The following is a 17,763-nucleotide window of genomic DNA, read 5'->3' on the forward strand; positions in this document are numbered from 1 at the left end:
AGTACACAGAAAGTAAGGGGTGGGTTATAGTTGCTTTTGATTCCATTCCTGCAATACCTTATTTTCTCTCAATAATACCTATCTTCCAGGCAAATAATCATGCAAGTGAATATATGATAGGGAGATGTTGGAAAGAGGTATATCTTCATTTAAAGAAAGGAATTTAGAAAAATATGTAAAAAGTTTAAAAAGACCAATATCATGGAAATGCGGGAGTCAGTGCAGGGAGGGGTACTAGAATCTGTACTATTAAATCCTGTAGTGTCTACACTCTTGCATCAAGCAGGTTTACGGATGGTAGATGTGTGGGTATAATAAAAGCAGTAGGAGAGAGGGTAAGGCAGTATCTGGGATGGTGTGTTCTGTCTTCTGGTCCCTCGGTCTTAGCATTAAAAGGGCTGTCTGTGCAGATGGGTGGTGTGGTCGCAGAGATGGTGGTGCTAGAAATGGCAAATAGGTTGGATACTGTGTCTGTTGAAGGGAATGAAGCCTCCTCGGTGGAGTCTAACCTGCTTCCCTTCCTCTCTTTTAGGGGCTGAAAAACAGTCTGTTTAGTTGTTCAAGTTGGTCTTCGTGTCAAAATGTTTTTCCTCCTGGCAACGTAATGTTGCTTTCATAAGTTTCTTGTTCTTCCTCTTAAGCCTTTTGTATTTCATACGAGCCATGGCGCGATGAAACACATGGCAGCTGAAGCCCTCCCTGACGCCGTTCTCCACGTGCTCCTGAAGGAGCTCCAAGGTAGGGAATACGTGGCAGCAAGCCATGCACCTGAACCCGCTCTCCAGGGCCTTCCGCAATGAGACCCTGCGATGCACCACCTGAATTGGAGGTTTTGTGGGACAGTCAGCCTTCTCCCTCTTCTCTTGGGCTCGACTGTCTACGCTGGGCTCAGGGTCAATTAGGAGATTCTTCCCAGGCATGTGAGAGAGGGGGACATTTTTATCAACCCCTTCAGTATAGGTCATTTCTTCTATTTTGGTCTTTTTTGAGGGAGGCTCCCATCCTTCCTCTGTCTGGCACAAGACAGCCACACCCCTTTTCATTTGTACATGCGTATAGTAAATTTTCATGACCCTTAGATCTGTCCCATGTACTGAGGACATAAAGGGCTCCTTATTACTAGCTGAAAGTGAAGAACTGTAGGTATATGAATAGTCAGAGGAACTCTTTGTTTCCACCAAGTCCTTGGGTACAGGTCTCTCCTTGATTCCTAGGAAAGAAAATTTAAAACATAAAAAATTAGAATGGTTTGTGTGACAGCTGTAGGAGGTATGATGGCCATGATTTACGGGAGCAGGTGAAGTAACGTACATCTGTATGTGATATTTCAGAATTCTGTGTGTAGTGTGGTTTATCTGAGGTATTTCCATGGTTATAACTATGTGGGAACGAGGATGTAGGATTATATGTATGTACTTGTGGAGTTGTATTATATTGTGGGACATATCTGGGAATGTTTTTTGATGTTGCTTAAAGGCAATGGCTAATGAGTGTGTGCATGTTTGTTATGTGTTATGACAGCACATGTGAGCAGTGCAGGAATGGTACCAGGTATCACTATGAGATTGCGAGACTGAGAATGTTAGTGAAGATGTATTTGAGTTCTCAGAATGTTCAGCTCATGAAGGTCTGAAAGGCTGGTGGCCGAAGTGCCATATGGCTAGAGACACAGCAAATGAAAATTCAATTTCTTTAGGGCATGAAAGTCTTCTAGAGTTTGATGTAAACATGTTATCTGTGTGATGGGGATGTGAATTATTTATGGAATTTGTGTGTACATGGGTGAGTCTGAAAATGATTGTATGAAGAAATGAAGGTAAGAGTATACCTAGGTAATGCTATTAGAGATGGTGGATAAAGACCTGTGTATTTGAGAGAACAAATGAAAAGAATGAGAAATGGGGAAATTCTATATAATAAAGAGCTCATATGCAAATGGTCATTACACCCTTGGACCCTGATGCCCTCACGCCCTCTAAGCCAGGCTGGGGTACCTGAGGACAGGTCAGGGGACATGAGACTATACCCCCTGCCTGAGTACCAGGTCGGGGGACCTGTGGCTGCACCTCCTGCCCTGCAGGGCTTGATGGGGTGGGGCCAGCCACCTCAGGGTCTCGCGTTATTTCAAGGCTCTCATGGGTAGGAGGGGACTTGTCTCTGGGTCTCACAGCATGCCCCAGACTCTGACAGGAGGGAGATTTTCATATACATTTTACTAATTTTCTGTCATATCTGACACTTCTATTATAGAGAAAGAGCAAATAGCAATATTAAAATATTTCCTCTAATTAATTCCCCTTTAATTTGCAGGAATTTCATGCACTGAGCAACTAGCAGCTTATATGAAGGAGTACAGATGTGTGTGTGTGTGAGGATCCGAGTTTGTGCTCATTGAAGGGAAGGTTGTGAGTTAACTCCCATAGACATGTCAGCACTGCCCACGACCCCAACGACAGCTGTCCCACTGCTGCTATATTGGAAATTTGTGCTGAGGGGCCTTGCCCTGTTTGGGAAGGCACACTCCCTACTGGTCCCTCTGCAGAATCCTTAGTACTAGTCATCTGCCTGAGCACTTTCCAGGTTTTGAGGGGAAAGTGAACTAAGTAGAGTAGGCAGAGCAGCTGAGCTGCATCTCTTGACCAAACGCAAGTCCCACCTTTGCTTATTCCTTACCCTCTTCATTAAGACGGGGAAGCTTCAATGGTGAGGAAACACAGGTGAAATATTCAGAGGAGGATGCATTTTCTCCTGCTGCCTGATTATAGCCTGGGGCCTCCATGAATGACCGAGTCTGAGGCACATCCTTTTGAATGTTGCCGGGTCCTGGGCAATGGAATAAAAAAGAACACTGAGATGAGGCATTTTTGTGGGGTCTGTGCCAATTAAAAGACTACATGTTGTGCAGGCATTATATGCCGAGCATCAGCACTTCACATGGCAATTACTCTCACAAAAATTAAGGAGACTTTCCCATTTAAATTCCATTTACTCCAAACTATAAGTAAACACATTAAATGGTGTGTTTGGTGGATGTCAGTGGGAGTGGGTGTCTTGTACGTGATTTTTCTGGTGATCTATATGGATCATCAAACACTCAGAACAATGTTTGAAGGAGAGTACGTAGGAACTAGACATGGATATCAACTCTATTTTCTCATCAAAAATTGTACCAATAGGTGATGTATAGTACAAGTTTTAAGAAGCATTCTGCATGCATATTATCTATATTGAGATATAAATAGAGAGATGTAAAGAGATAAATATTTATTTTTGAAGAAATTAACTGTTAATTGTTATTTTGTCACTGTTCCTGTTTCATTGCTAAGGAAGACCAATGCTCATTATTTAACTGTTTAAAATTATCATCATGTCTCATAAATTTGTGTGGTAAATGTAGTATTCCCATTTTTAGCAGTATGATATAGTGAGTGTAACATGCTTGGTGTTTAAGTTCATAATTTGTTGGTTAAAGCTGGGTTTAAAAAAGTATAAAAAAAGAATAAAAGTAAAAATAAATAAATAATAATAAATAAAAAACTGTTAAAATTTAATAATGTATGATTGATTTGTTGTTTGAAAATCTGGATATAGGATGGGTTCTTTCTGAATGAGCATGGTATGTATGTATGCTTTGTTCCTGTGTGTTACTTCAACACATATTTATGTGTGTAGATTGCTTTCCTATTGCTACGCATCTGTCTGCATGTTTAATACATCAAGCAGTTTAGGTATGGTATGTTATTACTGAGAATATTCTCTGTAATATTGGTGGAATTAATGCATTTGCAAAGTATGAGGAAATAACTAAAGAATGTGAGGATGTGAAAACCAAGCTGTATAAGAGAGAGAATCCTGGGCTTTGAGAAAGATGTTGGAGAGCGCAGAGAAGAGTGTGTACGTTCACTGTGCGGTAACACGAGATTGCATTAGAAAACAAGTTGTGAAACATTGAGTTTTGGAGGGATTAGACTGAATGTGCAAGCTAAAGCCTAGCAGTCTAACCCTTAAGCATTCAGCAAACAGAAATGCAATGTTCAGAACATCAACTTTTTAAGTAATCCCAGATTCAAAGCAACCCAAATACTCAGAAAAGTATAATCAATACAGAAATTATATTTATGCATGGTATACAGAATGAACAGACTAACATCACATGCAACGTGAATAAATCACACAAATATAAGGATGAGAAAAAGGAATCAGATACAAAGTATATATTGTGCCCTTCTATTTACATGAAATTTGAAAACAGAAATACACATCTAGTGTGTTAGAAGTCAGAGAAATTATAACTCCTTGTATGGTACAGGCAAAATCAGATCGTAGAGAATGCAGATGCATGTGGAAGACTATAAGGAAATGAATGGTGGGGAGAGTGACTGCAGATACGACTGATAAGGGATGACTGCGAATGTAACACTTTGCCTATGAAAATATATGGATGTGAAGGGATCTTCAACTGGATGTCTCTGTGCTCTACGTCAAGTTCAGTCTTGAGGATCTACCACTTGTGTCTGTTTTAAGTTATTAGAGCGTCACACTGTCACTGTAATATAACATGCCCTTGTCTGTCTCATAGGAACATACTCTTCCATTTTTCTCTGATAAAACTCTCATCCCTTTAGGTCCTTTCCTATTATTTCCTCAAACGCTGTTCGGCACTATCTCCTTGCACGTGCTCTAGTCCTTTTCAGTGTTTTCCCGTGGAATATATTTCATCCACAGCTGATCACATTGAAGATGATGCAGAAGTGTTTGAGTTTTTGTACTGAGCAGCCTTTTGTTGACTAATGGGCAGAACCACTCAGCTCAACTCTGGGCCCTGTCTACATCCCCACGCCTTTTGTGTACTATTCAATAGTCCCTCCCTACCAGCACCAGTTAGCCCATCTTTACAAGAGATGGAGGATAAATTGTCCAAAGAAGAGGCCTTCCATGCTTTCTGGCCTTTATTTAGGGCCACTGTCTTACGTCTGTGCTGCAAACTATCTTCTTTTAAAATCAACATTGCTGAGAAATTAAATAAAAATAATAGTGATGCGGCCCATGCTTGTTATCTGTGCATTTTTCTGTCTATTAAACAAACAATAAGAGTCTGCTATGTGACATGTTCAGTGAACACACAGCCCCCTATTCATGAAATGTGTAAAATGTTTCCCATGAAAATATTAAATGTACAGAAATAGGCATTGTGTCAGTATGTGTCATGGGTGACTGGGTTTGCACAAAGGTTATTTTTAAATGGAACAGAGACTGCTGTCTCCTTTCTACCTGGACATACAACTATGTTTAGTTATCAATTTTCCTTGCAGGTTCTCATTATAAAATTACATTTGTACAATGAAAAATGAATGGAAATTACATGTGCCCCTAACAGGCATTGCCATACTAACCTCCTATGTGCCCCTCCATGATCTTCCGTTTCCGTGCTGACTGGGACAAGGGCATATTAAGGGCTCCAAGATAGGAAACATTTTGTTGTAATTGATGGAATCCTAGGAAAGATAGTTGCAAACATAAGAAAACTCGAATGTGTGTGTTTGGGGCGGGGGGGGCAGGGGGCTGTGGGAAGTAAGATGGCCATGCCCTATGTGAGCATGTAGAGTGAGAGTACATCTCTGTGTGATATTTCAGAATTCTCTGTGTGATATGCCTCACTTGAGCTGTTTACATGGTATAACTATGTGTCAGGTATGCTTTATTTGAAGTATTTACATGGCATAATTATGAAGATATAGTACTGTATGTATGTTTGTGTGAGTTGTATGGACGTTCTGAGATATATCCCATGAGTGTTTTTGATGGTGTAAAAGGGAATGGTAAAAGTCTTGGTGGCTGAAGTGGCTTGTGGATTAGAAAGAGAGCAGATCAAAGTTCACTTCCTTTAAGACACATGAATTTTCAAGTGTTTGACCTAGAATGAGGTATTTAAAAAAGATTATCTGTGTTATTAAATGTAAGTTATTTTTAGATTTAGTGTGGAATGGGTGAAGGAATCAAGGTAAGAGTGTACCTAAGGAATGCCACTGGAGAATGGGAAGACAAGTGTGGAATGAAGTCCTGTGTATTTAAGAGAAAAAGTTAAAAGAAACAGGGACATACCTGGTATGAAGGAGTACAGATGTGTGAGTGTGTGAGGAGAATATCAGTTTGTGCTCACCTGAGGGGCAGGTTCTGAGTAAAACTGCATAAACATATCAGCACTGACCACTACCTCAGCCACAGCGGCCCCAGTGCTGTTATGCTGGAAATGTGTGCTGAGCGGCCTTGCCCTGTCCTTGAAGGCACACTGCCTACTTGTCCCTCTGCAGAAGCCAGAGTACTAGTCTGTGTGCCCTCAATCCCTTTCCTGTTTTTGATGGGAAAGTGAAATTAGTAGAGACTGGGCTGAGCAGCTCAGCTTCATCTCTTGACCAAGCTCAGATCCCACCTTTGTATATTCCTTACCATCCTCCTCATGATGGGCAAGCTTGTACGGTGAAGACACACAGCTGAAATATTCAGAGGAGGATGTATTTTCTCCTGCTGCCTGACTACAGCCTGGGGCCTCCACAAATGACTGAGGCGCATCCTGTTGGGCTTTGCAGAGGCCTGGAATAAAAAAGAACATTGAGATGTGGCGTTTTGTGGGGTCTGTACCATTTCAAAAACTACATGTTGGGTGGACATTACATGTCAGGCATTATTACCACACATGATTATTGTTTTCATAAAAATTAAGATGGCTTTCCCATATAAAATGTCATTTACTCTAAAGTCTAAATACTTATTAAAACTGTGTTTGGTGGTTGCCACTGGGATTGGGTATCTTGTATGTGATATTTCTGTTGATGTGTATGGATTATCATATACTCAGAAGTGTGCCTGGAAAACAGTATACATGAACTAAAATGTGGATATAAACTCAATTTTCTCATGAAAAATTGCACAATTAAGGAATATGTGGTGCGAGTTTTATGAAGCATTCTGCATGTATATCTATTTATATTGATATCTATATTGAACTACATATATAGAGAGATGTGAAAAGATAATTTTTGAATAAATTAACCATTCACTGTTCTCATGTCACTGTTTCTGTTTCATTGTTCACACAGCTCAATGCTCATTATTTAACTGTTTAAGATTATCATCATCTCTCATGAAGGTTTCCAGTAAATGCATTTTTCACATTTTTAGCAGTATGGTATAGTGAGCATAATGTGATTGGTGTTTAGTTCATAATGTGTTGGTTAAAACTGGGTTAAGATTTTATACTGTGATTGATTTGTTGTTTGCAAATGTGAATATGGGATAAGTTTTGTGTGACATGGATGGTCTGTGTGCTTTGTATCTGTATGTTAATTAAGCACATATATCTGTATACATTACTTTTCCTCTACTGATGGATTTTTGTGTGTGTTTTACATATCATGTTGTTTAGATATGGAGTGTTACTACTGAGAATATTATCTTTGAAGTTAGTCGAACTTTTGTACTTGTAAAAATGTGAGGAAATAATTAAAGAATTTGAGGATGTGAAAACCAAGTTGTATAGCAGAAAGAATCCTGGGCTTTGAAAAAAATGGCAGAGAGGGCAGAGAAGAGTGTGTAAATTAGGTGTGCAGTAACACGAGATTGCATTAGAAAGCAAATGGTGAAAAACTGAGTTCTGAAAGGGCTAATATAGAATAAGCAAGCTAAGGCCTAGCAGTCTAAATGTTAAGTATTCACCAGACAGAAATGTCTATATTGAAAAGTACGTGTAATATAATGCCCAAAACATCACCTTTTCAAGTAATTCAGACAGAAAGCACCCAACTGCTCAGAAAAGTATGATGAATAAAGAAATTACATTCACGCAATGGTTTACAGTGAATGAACAAACTGAAGTCACATGCAGCATGAATAAATTATACAAATACAATGATGAGAGAAAGAAACCAGACACAAAGCATATATTGTGCCCTTCAGTTTCCATAAAATTTAAAAACAAGGATACTCATCTAGTGTGTTAGGAGTCAGAGACATTTCATCTTTCTGTGGTACAGACAAAATGGAGCATGGAGAATTTAGATGCCTTGTGGAAGACTATAAGGAAATGAATGATAGGAGAGTGAGTGCAAATAGGTCTGATAAGGGATGACTGTGAATGTAAAATATTAGCTATGAACATATCTGAATGTGATTGAGTCTTCGACTTGTGTATGTCTGTACTCTATCTCAAGTCAGTTCTTGAGTATCCTACCACTTTTGTTCTGTTTTAAATTATTAGTGCTTTCACACGTTCCTGGTAATATAACATGCCATTTTCCAGGTCACAGGAACATATTCTTTCATGTTTCTCTGGAAAAACTCTAATTCACTTAGTCCCTCTTCTATTATTTCCTCAAACAGAATACCGTTCTCCACTGCTCTCTTCAGGTTTGCGCCAGTCCTTGTAAGTGCTTTTCCCTTAGAATGTTTCCACTGCTGATCACATTAAAGATGATGCAGATGCATTTGAGTTTTTTATTTAATGGTAAGTTTTTTTTCAAAGCAATTCTTTATTGTTGAAAGTATTACATATATCCCACTTTTCCCCCGTAGTCCTCCCCATCCCACTCCTTGTGTCAACTAATGGGCAGCAACACGCAGCACAGCTCTGGGTTTTGTCTAGATCCCATCTTCACTTTGCATCCTATTCAATTGTCCATCCTTACCAGCACCAGTTACCTTGTCTTTATTTTTTTAAAGTCTTTTTATTTTATTTTTAAAATATATTTTATTAATTTATTTTACAGAGAGGAAGGGAGAGGGATAGAGAGTTAGAAACATCCATGAGAGAAACATTGATCAGCTGCCTCCTGCACACCCCCTACTGGGGATATACCCACAACCAAGATACATGCCCTTGACCAGGATTGAACCTGGGACCCTTCAGTCCACAGGCCGAAGTTCTATCCACTGAGCCAAACTTGTTAGGACAGTTAGCTTGTCTTTAAAAGAGATGCAGGATAAGTCATCTGAAGAAGCTGCCCATGCTTTCCAGCCTGGAGTTAGGGCACTGCCTTGTGTCAGTGCTACAAATTTGCTGAGAAATTACACATATAGAGATGTGGTCCATGTTTGTTATTTGTGTATTTATCTGTCCTTTAAACAAAGAAAAAGCTTCTGCACAGCAAAAAAAAAAAAAAAAATCAACAAAATGAAGAGAGAACCCATTGTATTGGAGAATATATTTACCAATGTTACATCACATAAAGGGATAATTTCCAAAATAAATAAATAAATTATAAAACTAATAACAGGAAGAAAAGAATAAACCCCAATTTAAAAATGGAAAAAACCTGAATAGGCACATTTCCAAACAAGACATACAGGTGACCCATAACAAATGAAAAAATTCTCAACATCACTAATCATCAGATAAATGCACAGAGAAACCACAATGAGTCCTGGTTGGTATGGCTCATTTGGTTGGATTTGATTCCCAATCAGGGCACATACCCAGGTTGGGGCGTTTGATACCAATTTGGGGAGTGTGCAGGTGGTAGCCTATAGAAGTTTCTCACAACAACCTCTCTCTGTCTCTCTCTCTCTCTCTCTCTCTCTCTCTCTCTCTCTCTCTTCCATTATCTAAAAAAATATTATTTTTTAAATCACAAAAAACAATGAGATATGACCTCATACCTGCCAAAATAACTACCATAAATAAATCAATAAACAACAAGTGTCAGTGAGGATGTGGAAAAAGGGCACCCTAGTGCACTGTTGGTGGGAATGCAGACTAGTGCAGCCACTGGGGAAAAAGGTATGGAGTTCATCAAAAAATTTAACATCCAACTGCCTTTTGACCCAACAATTTCACTTTTGGAAATATATCCTAAGAAAATTGAACCCCCAATTTGAGAGAATATATGCACCCTTATGTTCATTGCAGCATTATTTACAATAGCCAAGATATAGAAACATCCAAAGTGTACATCAGGAGATAAGTTTTAAAAATATCTGTGGTACATTTAGTCAATGAAATACTATGCAGTCATAAAAAACAAAGAAATCATACCGTTTGCAACAGCATGGATGGGCCTGGGGATTATTGTGCTAAGTGAAATAAGGCAGTCAGGGAAAGACAAATAGCATATGATCTCACAGGTAGCATCTATTGAATAAAATAAACTGACAAAATAGAAACAGAGGCATGGATACACGGAACAGACTAAAAGATATCAGAGGGGAGGAGGGGGAGATGGGATGAAAGAAGGTCAAAAGATTAGCCAAAGAACATATATGCATGAGCCACAGACACAGACAACAGTGTTGTGATGGCCAGAAGAAAGGACATCAGTGTAGGCGGAGGTGCTAAAGGTGAATGGGGGAGGGAGAATGGGAACATCTGTAATAGTGCAAACAATAAATATAAAGTAAAAAAATGACATAAAGCAATACAATTATATAACAATAATACTAATTAAAAGGGTCTACTATGTGAAAAGTTCAGTGAACACAAATGGGTTCAACCTTCCTGGACAGGGTAACATGGCTTCTATGAAAAGTATTGTATGTGCAGTCAAATTTACTGTGACAATAAATACATGGGTTTGCACAAAGAAGGCTATTTTTAAATGGAACAGAGTCTTCTGTCTCCTTTCTATCTGGACATACAACTATATTCTACTTATCAGCTTTTCTTGCAGGTAGTTTTGACCATGTGATTATGTTTGTACAAACGGAATGACATGTGCCCCTTCCAGACACTGTCTCACACACCTCCTATGTGCTCCTCCATGGTCCTCCCTTTCCTAGCTGATGGGATGTTGATATCATGGGGTCTATTTGAAAGCTGCATGTTAATGATAACAAAGTTTACCTCAGCTCAGGCCCATAAATTATCTCATGGAAGAGACTTGCCTTGAGGCCAGCACATAGGTGCTGATTTGTCATATAAGCAAGAAAAGAGATCCATTTGTATGTTAGTCACAAAAGCAGTTTCTCAATCTTCCTAATGCCACGACCCTTTAATACAGTTCCTTATGTTGTGGTGACCCCCAATTTCATTGTTACAAATTGAACATAATTAAAGCATAGTGATTAATCACAAAAACGATATGTAATTATATATGTGTTTTCTGATGGTCTTAAGCGACCCCTGTGAAAGGGTCATTCGACCCCCAAAGGGGTCGCGACCCCCAGGTTGAGAACCACTGCACTAAAGGCTTATCTACTCTAATGAAGTAGAGATATTATATGTTTTTGGAACGGGTACATAACTTATGAGCAATTATGTTAGATTAATTTCTATTTTTCTCTGACTTATTTATGTTCTGCTAGTATATGTGTGTATGTGTGAGTAAGTTTGAATGTCTCATAGTTTATGTTTAATAACCTCTCTAAACATGCACTAATAGTTTTTGAAAGTGAAATGAAGACAGCCTTTTCTGAAGGTCCACTGGAGGATGCCGAAATCCCAAACAAGTTAGAAATATCAGTCCTCTTTAGATGTGAGCTACCATTGGAACTTTGGGGTTGGCTCCAAGCTGTCACCCTCCCACCACTGAACAATGGTTCTTCTACCTAGTGGTTACTTGTTTACTTTTAATCTCCATAGTAACCAAATTATTTCAATTTTCCACTTTTCCCAGGAAGAGCCAAATTGTTTCTTTGCTTTAATCATTATTGTTAAAGAGTGTTTTGTTTGTGTTTTTGTGTGTTTGTGCATCCCATTTTTTCTTACATTCCACATAGGAGTCCCACATTTACATCTTAATAGTCTACATTTCTGAAATTATTCTCTTGTTACACAACCAGTTTTAAGTGTTCAAAGTTATTTCCTGCTTCTCCCTTTCCCTCCTCTCTCTCTGTTTCCCCTTATTTTTTCTCATTTCCTCTCTTTCTGTCTCTCTCTCAAACTTTCTCTCCTACTCCCCCTCCCTGCCTTCCTATCTCCTCTTTTCCCTTCCTTCATCTTCCTCTATAGCTCTCTCCCCATCTATCTATCTCTCCCTCTCTCCTTCCCTTCCTCATGACAACTAGGAATTCTCTCTCCCCCTTTCTTTAGAAAACATTACCTGATTACCCTATGCCTTGAGTATGTGCTTAACACATACCTCTTGACATCCTTGCAGTTTTGATGAAATACTTACTTTCCAGATGTTTCTTTTTTTCTTTATGTTTCATGGTTCAACTCTGTAAAGAGTCACTCAAATCAAGTACCTTTCTCCACAAACTCTACTCTCAGAGTGTAAGTTGATGATGACAAAGAATCAAATTAAAATAAGTACAATTAATATAAACAAATTACAATTACTAACAAGTCACTTGAGAGACTTCTCCCTCACCAATCACTATTCTGACGAGTGCCTAGGACACTAACAGGACAGTTATGATGCCAATCATCGCTATGGTTTCAGCAGTGTTCTATGACCTGTGCATGACATCAGTGCACTCCAGGCTCCAGCTAGTATTCATAGCACTGCAGGACTGCCACATCCATGGACCACAGTGATTCCTTTTACCCAATGGAAACTCTGCCATGAACTTGAAAGTCTTTTAATCCTTTACTCCATATCAAAACTAGAGGAGAGGACTTGAACTAAACAAAGGCAATTATTTTATGTGTCTAGGGTAATCACATTACTAAATCTGCCCAATGGTGAGGCTAGGCCAGGGGTTGGGCAAACTTTTTGACTCGAGGGCCACAATGAGTTCTTAAACTGGACCGGAGGGCCAGAACAAAAGCATGGATGGAGTGTTTGTGTGAACTAATACATGTTAACACTGCTGCTGGTAAAGGAGTGGAGGGGAGAGCAAGAGAACCCTCCGCTCTTTCGGCTCCGCGGGCCGGATAGAACAGCTGAAAGGGCCGGATCCGGCCCACGGGCCGTAGTTTACCCACGGCTGGGCTAGGCAGTACCAGGGAAAACTAGGCTTACAATCATGCTTGTCTCACAGAAAATAGTGTTGTTCTTTTTATCCTATTAACTATTTAACTATTGTACAAACATAAATATATGTGAGTTGTATATTGGTGAGTATGTGTGGATTTGAAAACATCTCATAATTCCTTACAATCCTAACATTTATTAAATATCCCCCACTATTATTAATAGTCTCATATATTTTTACAACAAGCCGTTGTCACTTTTGCTACTCTTTTCCTTATTTCCCCAGAGGCTTGGGAAAATTGGAAGCCTCTGGCCCTTGTCAAGAATCTTGTTCTTATCAAGCCTAAAGGTCTTATTTTTCAGGCTTCTATTCTAGGCCCGAGGCTGTATCTTCTAGAAATAGGTGGGATTTATACAGGGTTTGACCTCTATACAATTGCTCCATTCTACATCCCACCCACCACAGAATATGCCAACTCCCTTACAAGCAATATGTGTTTATTCCCAAACCATATGTTACATTAGAGCCAGGCCATGAGTTAGTCTTCTGCAGTCTTCTTTACCCCTAATAGGCCCTGCCTCTGGGTCTTACCCCACCTAACCTAGGGCAGTATTTTTCATGCTTGAAAACACGCCAACACACTACTAGACAAATGCATAAAGTCAATTTTATGCTTATAAATGCTCATAATAATGGTGTCAATATCTGGATCCCTAATGCCACTGCTGTTCTTGACCAATAGGGAACTTTGCCTTACTGCTTTCAACCATGAATCTTGAAGAATGAAAAATAGAAAGCCTTTGACCCTAAAAAAGATTCCATCTGTATTCTTGGTTTCACATCCTTGGCTAAAAGTGAATTTAAAGTAAAAAATTCACACAAGAAAGAATCCCTTTGGTGGCAAGTATGTTATATACACATTATTGAATAATCAATGCTATTGTCCTCACCACCATTTATTTTTAATATACTAAGATTAAGACTGCATATTTCTCTATAGTAAGTAGTCAATAAAATTACAATAATTTTCAAACTAGGTGTCAAATGTAATAATGAAGAAATGAAAACTATGCTTTTGGCAAGTTGTGGAGTCTCAAGATTTCCTGGCAATGTGGGGAAATCATAAGGTGTTTAATTTACATAAAAAATGCTAAAAGCTTTGTTTTCCTGTGAAACACAATGGAAGAGGATTTACCAATTTTTTTTAATTTTTAAATATATTTTTTATTGATTAAGATATTACATATGTGTCCTTATCCCCACATTATACCCCCTACCCCCCCCCCCCCCCGCTCATGCCCTCACCCCCCCCCCCCGCCCCGTTGTCCATGTCCATTGATTAGGCCTATATGCTTGCATATAAGTCCTTTGGTTGATCTTTCCCCCTTACCCCCACCCTCCTCTACCTTCCCTCCATGGCCCGACAGTCCAATCAATGCCTCTCCGTCTCTGGATCAGTCCTTGTTCATCAGTTTATGTTGTTCATTATATTCCACAAATGAGTGAGATCATGTGGTATTTATCCGCTCTCCAGTTCCATCCATGCTGTGGCAAATGGTAAGAGTTCCTTTTTCTTCTTCCTCTTCTTAAAGAATACCTTTCAGCATTTCATATAATGCTGGTTTGGTGGTAATGAACTCCTTTAGCTTTTTCTTATCTGTGAAGCTCTTTATCTGACCTTCTATTCTGAATGATAGCTTTGCTGGATAAAGTAATCTTGGTTGCAGGTTCTTGCTATTCATCACTTTGAATATTTCTTGCCACTCCCTTCTGGCCTGCATGGTTTCTGTTGAGAAATCAGCTGACAGTCGTATGGGTACTCCCTTGTAGGTAACTGACTGTCTTTCTTTTGCTGCTTTTAAGATTCTCTCTTTGTCTTTTGCTATTGGCATTTTAATTATGATGTGTCTTGGTGTGGTCCTCTTTGGGTTCCTTTTGTTTGGGGTTCTCTGTGCTTCCTGGACTTGTAAGTCTATTTCTTTCACCAGGTAGGGGGAAGTTTTCTGTCATTATTTCTTCAAATAGGTTTTCAATATCTTGCCCTCTCTCTTCTTCTGGTATCCCTATAATTCTGATGTTGGTACGCTTGAAGTTGTCCCAGAGGCTCCTTACACTATCTTCATATTTTTGGAATCTTTTTTCTTTTTTCTTTTTCGATTGGGTATTTTTTGTTTCTTTGTATTTCAAATCTTTGACTTGATTCTTGGGATCCTCTTGTGTGCTGTTGGATCTCTGTATATTATTCTTTATTTCAGTCAGTGTATGCTTAATTTCTAGTTGGTCCTTTTTCATACCCTCGAGGGTCTCACTAGATTTCTTGAGGGTCTCACTAAATGTATCGGCGGTTTCCATAAAATTCTTGAAAAACCTTATAAACGTGGTTTTGAACTCTATATCCAGTCATTTGCTTTCCTCCATATCTGTCATTTGTGACCTGTTTCTTTGTCTCTGCATCTTTTATGCTTCCCTGTGTTGGTAGAGTGGTTTTGTGTGCTAGGTGTCCTGTAGGGCCCAGTGGCTCAGCCTCCCCAGTTACCTGAGGTGGACACTCTTGGTGCACACCTTTGTGGCTGTGTGCACAGTCTTGTTGTAGTTATGCCTTGATTGTTGTAGGATCACTGGGAGGAATTGACCTCCAGGCCAATTGGCAGTGAGAATCAGCTGTGTCTGCAGTGGGAGAACTTCTGTGCTGAAGACACCCTTCTGGGGCAAGACTTGCTTCAGTGGGGCTTTGGTGCTCACTGAGTCTGTCCCCTGAGTGTGTCCCTTATGGATCTGAGGAGTTTTAATCCAGATGGTCCCCCTCTGACCACTGGGTACACTGGCTCTTGGAGATTACCCAGCAGGAGCTATGAAGAGAACTGCAGATTCCCCTTCCTTTTTTGGAGTTTGGAGGTGCCCTGATGAGGCCCAGCTGTGAAGCAATGCAAGCTTCTATGGGGCCTTGGGCCTTCTCTTGGAAGTTCTGGGTCTGTGGCCCAGCTGCAGTTTGTTAGGTAATTTTCAGGTTGCAAAGGACCAGGGCATTCATATGCAAAAGCCTCTGCAGCAGCCTGAGTGGGGCGGGGTCTCAGGGAATCAAAGGGCGGAGCAACGAACTATGGAGGATTCTCAGGCCTCGCGTGTCTCAGTGTCCTGATAATTTAATTGCTGCAAGCACCTCTGAGGGAAAACTGCCCTTGAGTTCCGAGTTCTGCCCACTGCCAGACAGTCCAGTTTCTCCCCGTATGAGTCCTGGGTCCCCAGAGACGTCCAGGAACCGGAGTTCAGAGCAGTTGGGAGCTTGTGACTCCCTCCCAATTCAAAAAGACAGCTGTGTCCTCAGGTACCAGCCCCTTTCCGCGCGCGCGCTCGAGCCTCCGTACCTTTGCACTTTACTTCCGCAGCTCCTGACCCTCAGGGTGCTTTTCTCTTTCCTTCTAGTTGTAGAATTTCCACTCTGCCAGCCTTCCTGTAAGTTCTGGATGATGTCCGTTTTGTCTTTTTATTGTGTTTTGAAGTTGTTGTAGGAGGCAGCAATTTCGGTGTTTCCCTATGCCACCATCTTAGTTTCCAGGATTTACCAATTTGACATCTAAGCCTGGACCAAATTCCAACCTCCCAAATGACAGTGGTAGAGAATATTACACATATTCGAGATACACGTAAGCTCTTAGAACAATTTCATATTATAGAGGTTAGTTTGTTGTATTGTTTTTAAAAATATGTTTTATTGATTTAAGGGAGAGAGGAAGAGAGGGAGAGAGAGAAACCTCAATTAGCTGCCTCATGCATGCCCCACATTGGGGACCAAGCCTGCAATCTGATCACTTGCCTTGGTTAGGAATCGAACAAGAAACATTTGGGTACATTGGATGATGCCCAACCAACTGAGCCACACTGGCCAGGGTATATATTGAGGTTTATATTTTAAAAGACTATTTAGCTTAATGGTACAACCAATGCATAAAATGACTTCTTTTCCAGCATTAAAAGAAATTATCAAGCCCTGGCAGATTTGACTCAGTGGTTGGAACATCCGTCTTGGGACCAAAAGGTCATGGTTGCATTCCGGTTGTAGGGCATGTCCCTGGGTTACAGGCTGGAATTTGGGCCCTGGTAGGCATGTGTGCGGGAGGCAACTAATCAATCTTTCGCTCTCACATCAATCTTTCTCTCTTTCTCTCTCCCACTCCAATCTCTCTAAAAATAAAATAAGTTGGATCACTGGGTCAAATGGGAACTCCGTTTTTAGTTTTTTTGAGGAGAAACTCCATACTGTTCTCCACAGTGGCTGCACCAGTCTGCATTCCCACCAGCAGTGCAGAGGGTTCCTTTTTCTCTGCATCCTTGCCAACACTTGTCGTTTGTTGATTTGTTGATGATAGCCATTCTGACAGGTGTGAGATAGTACCTCATTATTTTTGTGATTTGCATCTCTCAGATGATTAGTGACTTTGAACATGTTTTCATATATTTCTTGGCCTTCCTTCTGTCTTCCTAAGAAAAGTACCTATTTAGGTCCATTGCCCATTTTTTGATTGGGTTGTTTATCTTCCTTTTGTTAAGTTGTATGAGTTCCCTGTAAATGTTGGAGATTAAACCCTTATTGGTGATAACATTGTCAGATATGTTCTCTGATGCAGTGGGTTTCTTGTTGTTTTGTTGATGGTTTCTTTTGATGTACAAAAGCTTTTTATTTTGATATAGTCCCATTTGTTTATTTTCTCTTTAGTTTCCATTGGCTGCGGAGCAGTATCAGTGAAGAAATTGCTTTTGCATATATCTGAGATTTTGCTGCCTGTGGATTGCTCTAGAATTTTTGTGGTTTCCCATCTTTTTTTAAGTTCTTTATCCATTTTGAGTTTTTTTGTGTGTATGGTCTAAGTTGGTGTTCTAGTTTGAATCTTCTGCATGTATCTGTCCCAACTTTCCTGA

At 39.9% G+C, this 17,763-nt stretch overlaps 1 protein-coding gene across 1 annotated transcript; it reads right to left on the minus strand.

Moving 5' to 3' along the window:
* Positions 1–551: 551 nt before the first annotated feature.
* Positions 552–12,138, minus strand: LOC118675680 (protein FAM170A-like). The gene is made up of 5 exons (XM_036348510.1): positions 12,069–12,138; positions 6,448–6,591; positions 5,394–5,495; positions 2,674–2,823; positions 552–1,210 (listed from the first exon to the last, which is right to left on the minus strand). The coding sequence occupies exons 1-5, from the start codon at positions 12,136–12,138 to the stop codon at positions 552–554; spliced, it is 1,125 nt and encodes a 374-aa protein (XP_036204403.1).
* Between the last annotated feature and the right edge of the window lie 5,625 nt (positions 12,139–17,763).

This window comes from Myotis myotis, unplaced genomic scaffold (assembly GCF_014108235.1).
Source record: "Myotis myotis isolate mMyoMyo1 unplaced genomic scaffold, mMyoMyo1.p scaffold_m19_p_2, whole genome shotgun sequence".
NCBI lineage: Eukaryota > Metazoa > Chordata > Mammalia > Chiroptera > Vespertilionidae > Myotis > Myotis myotis.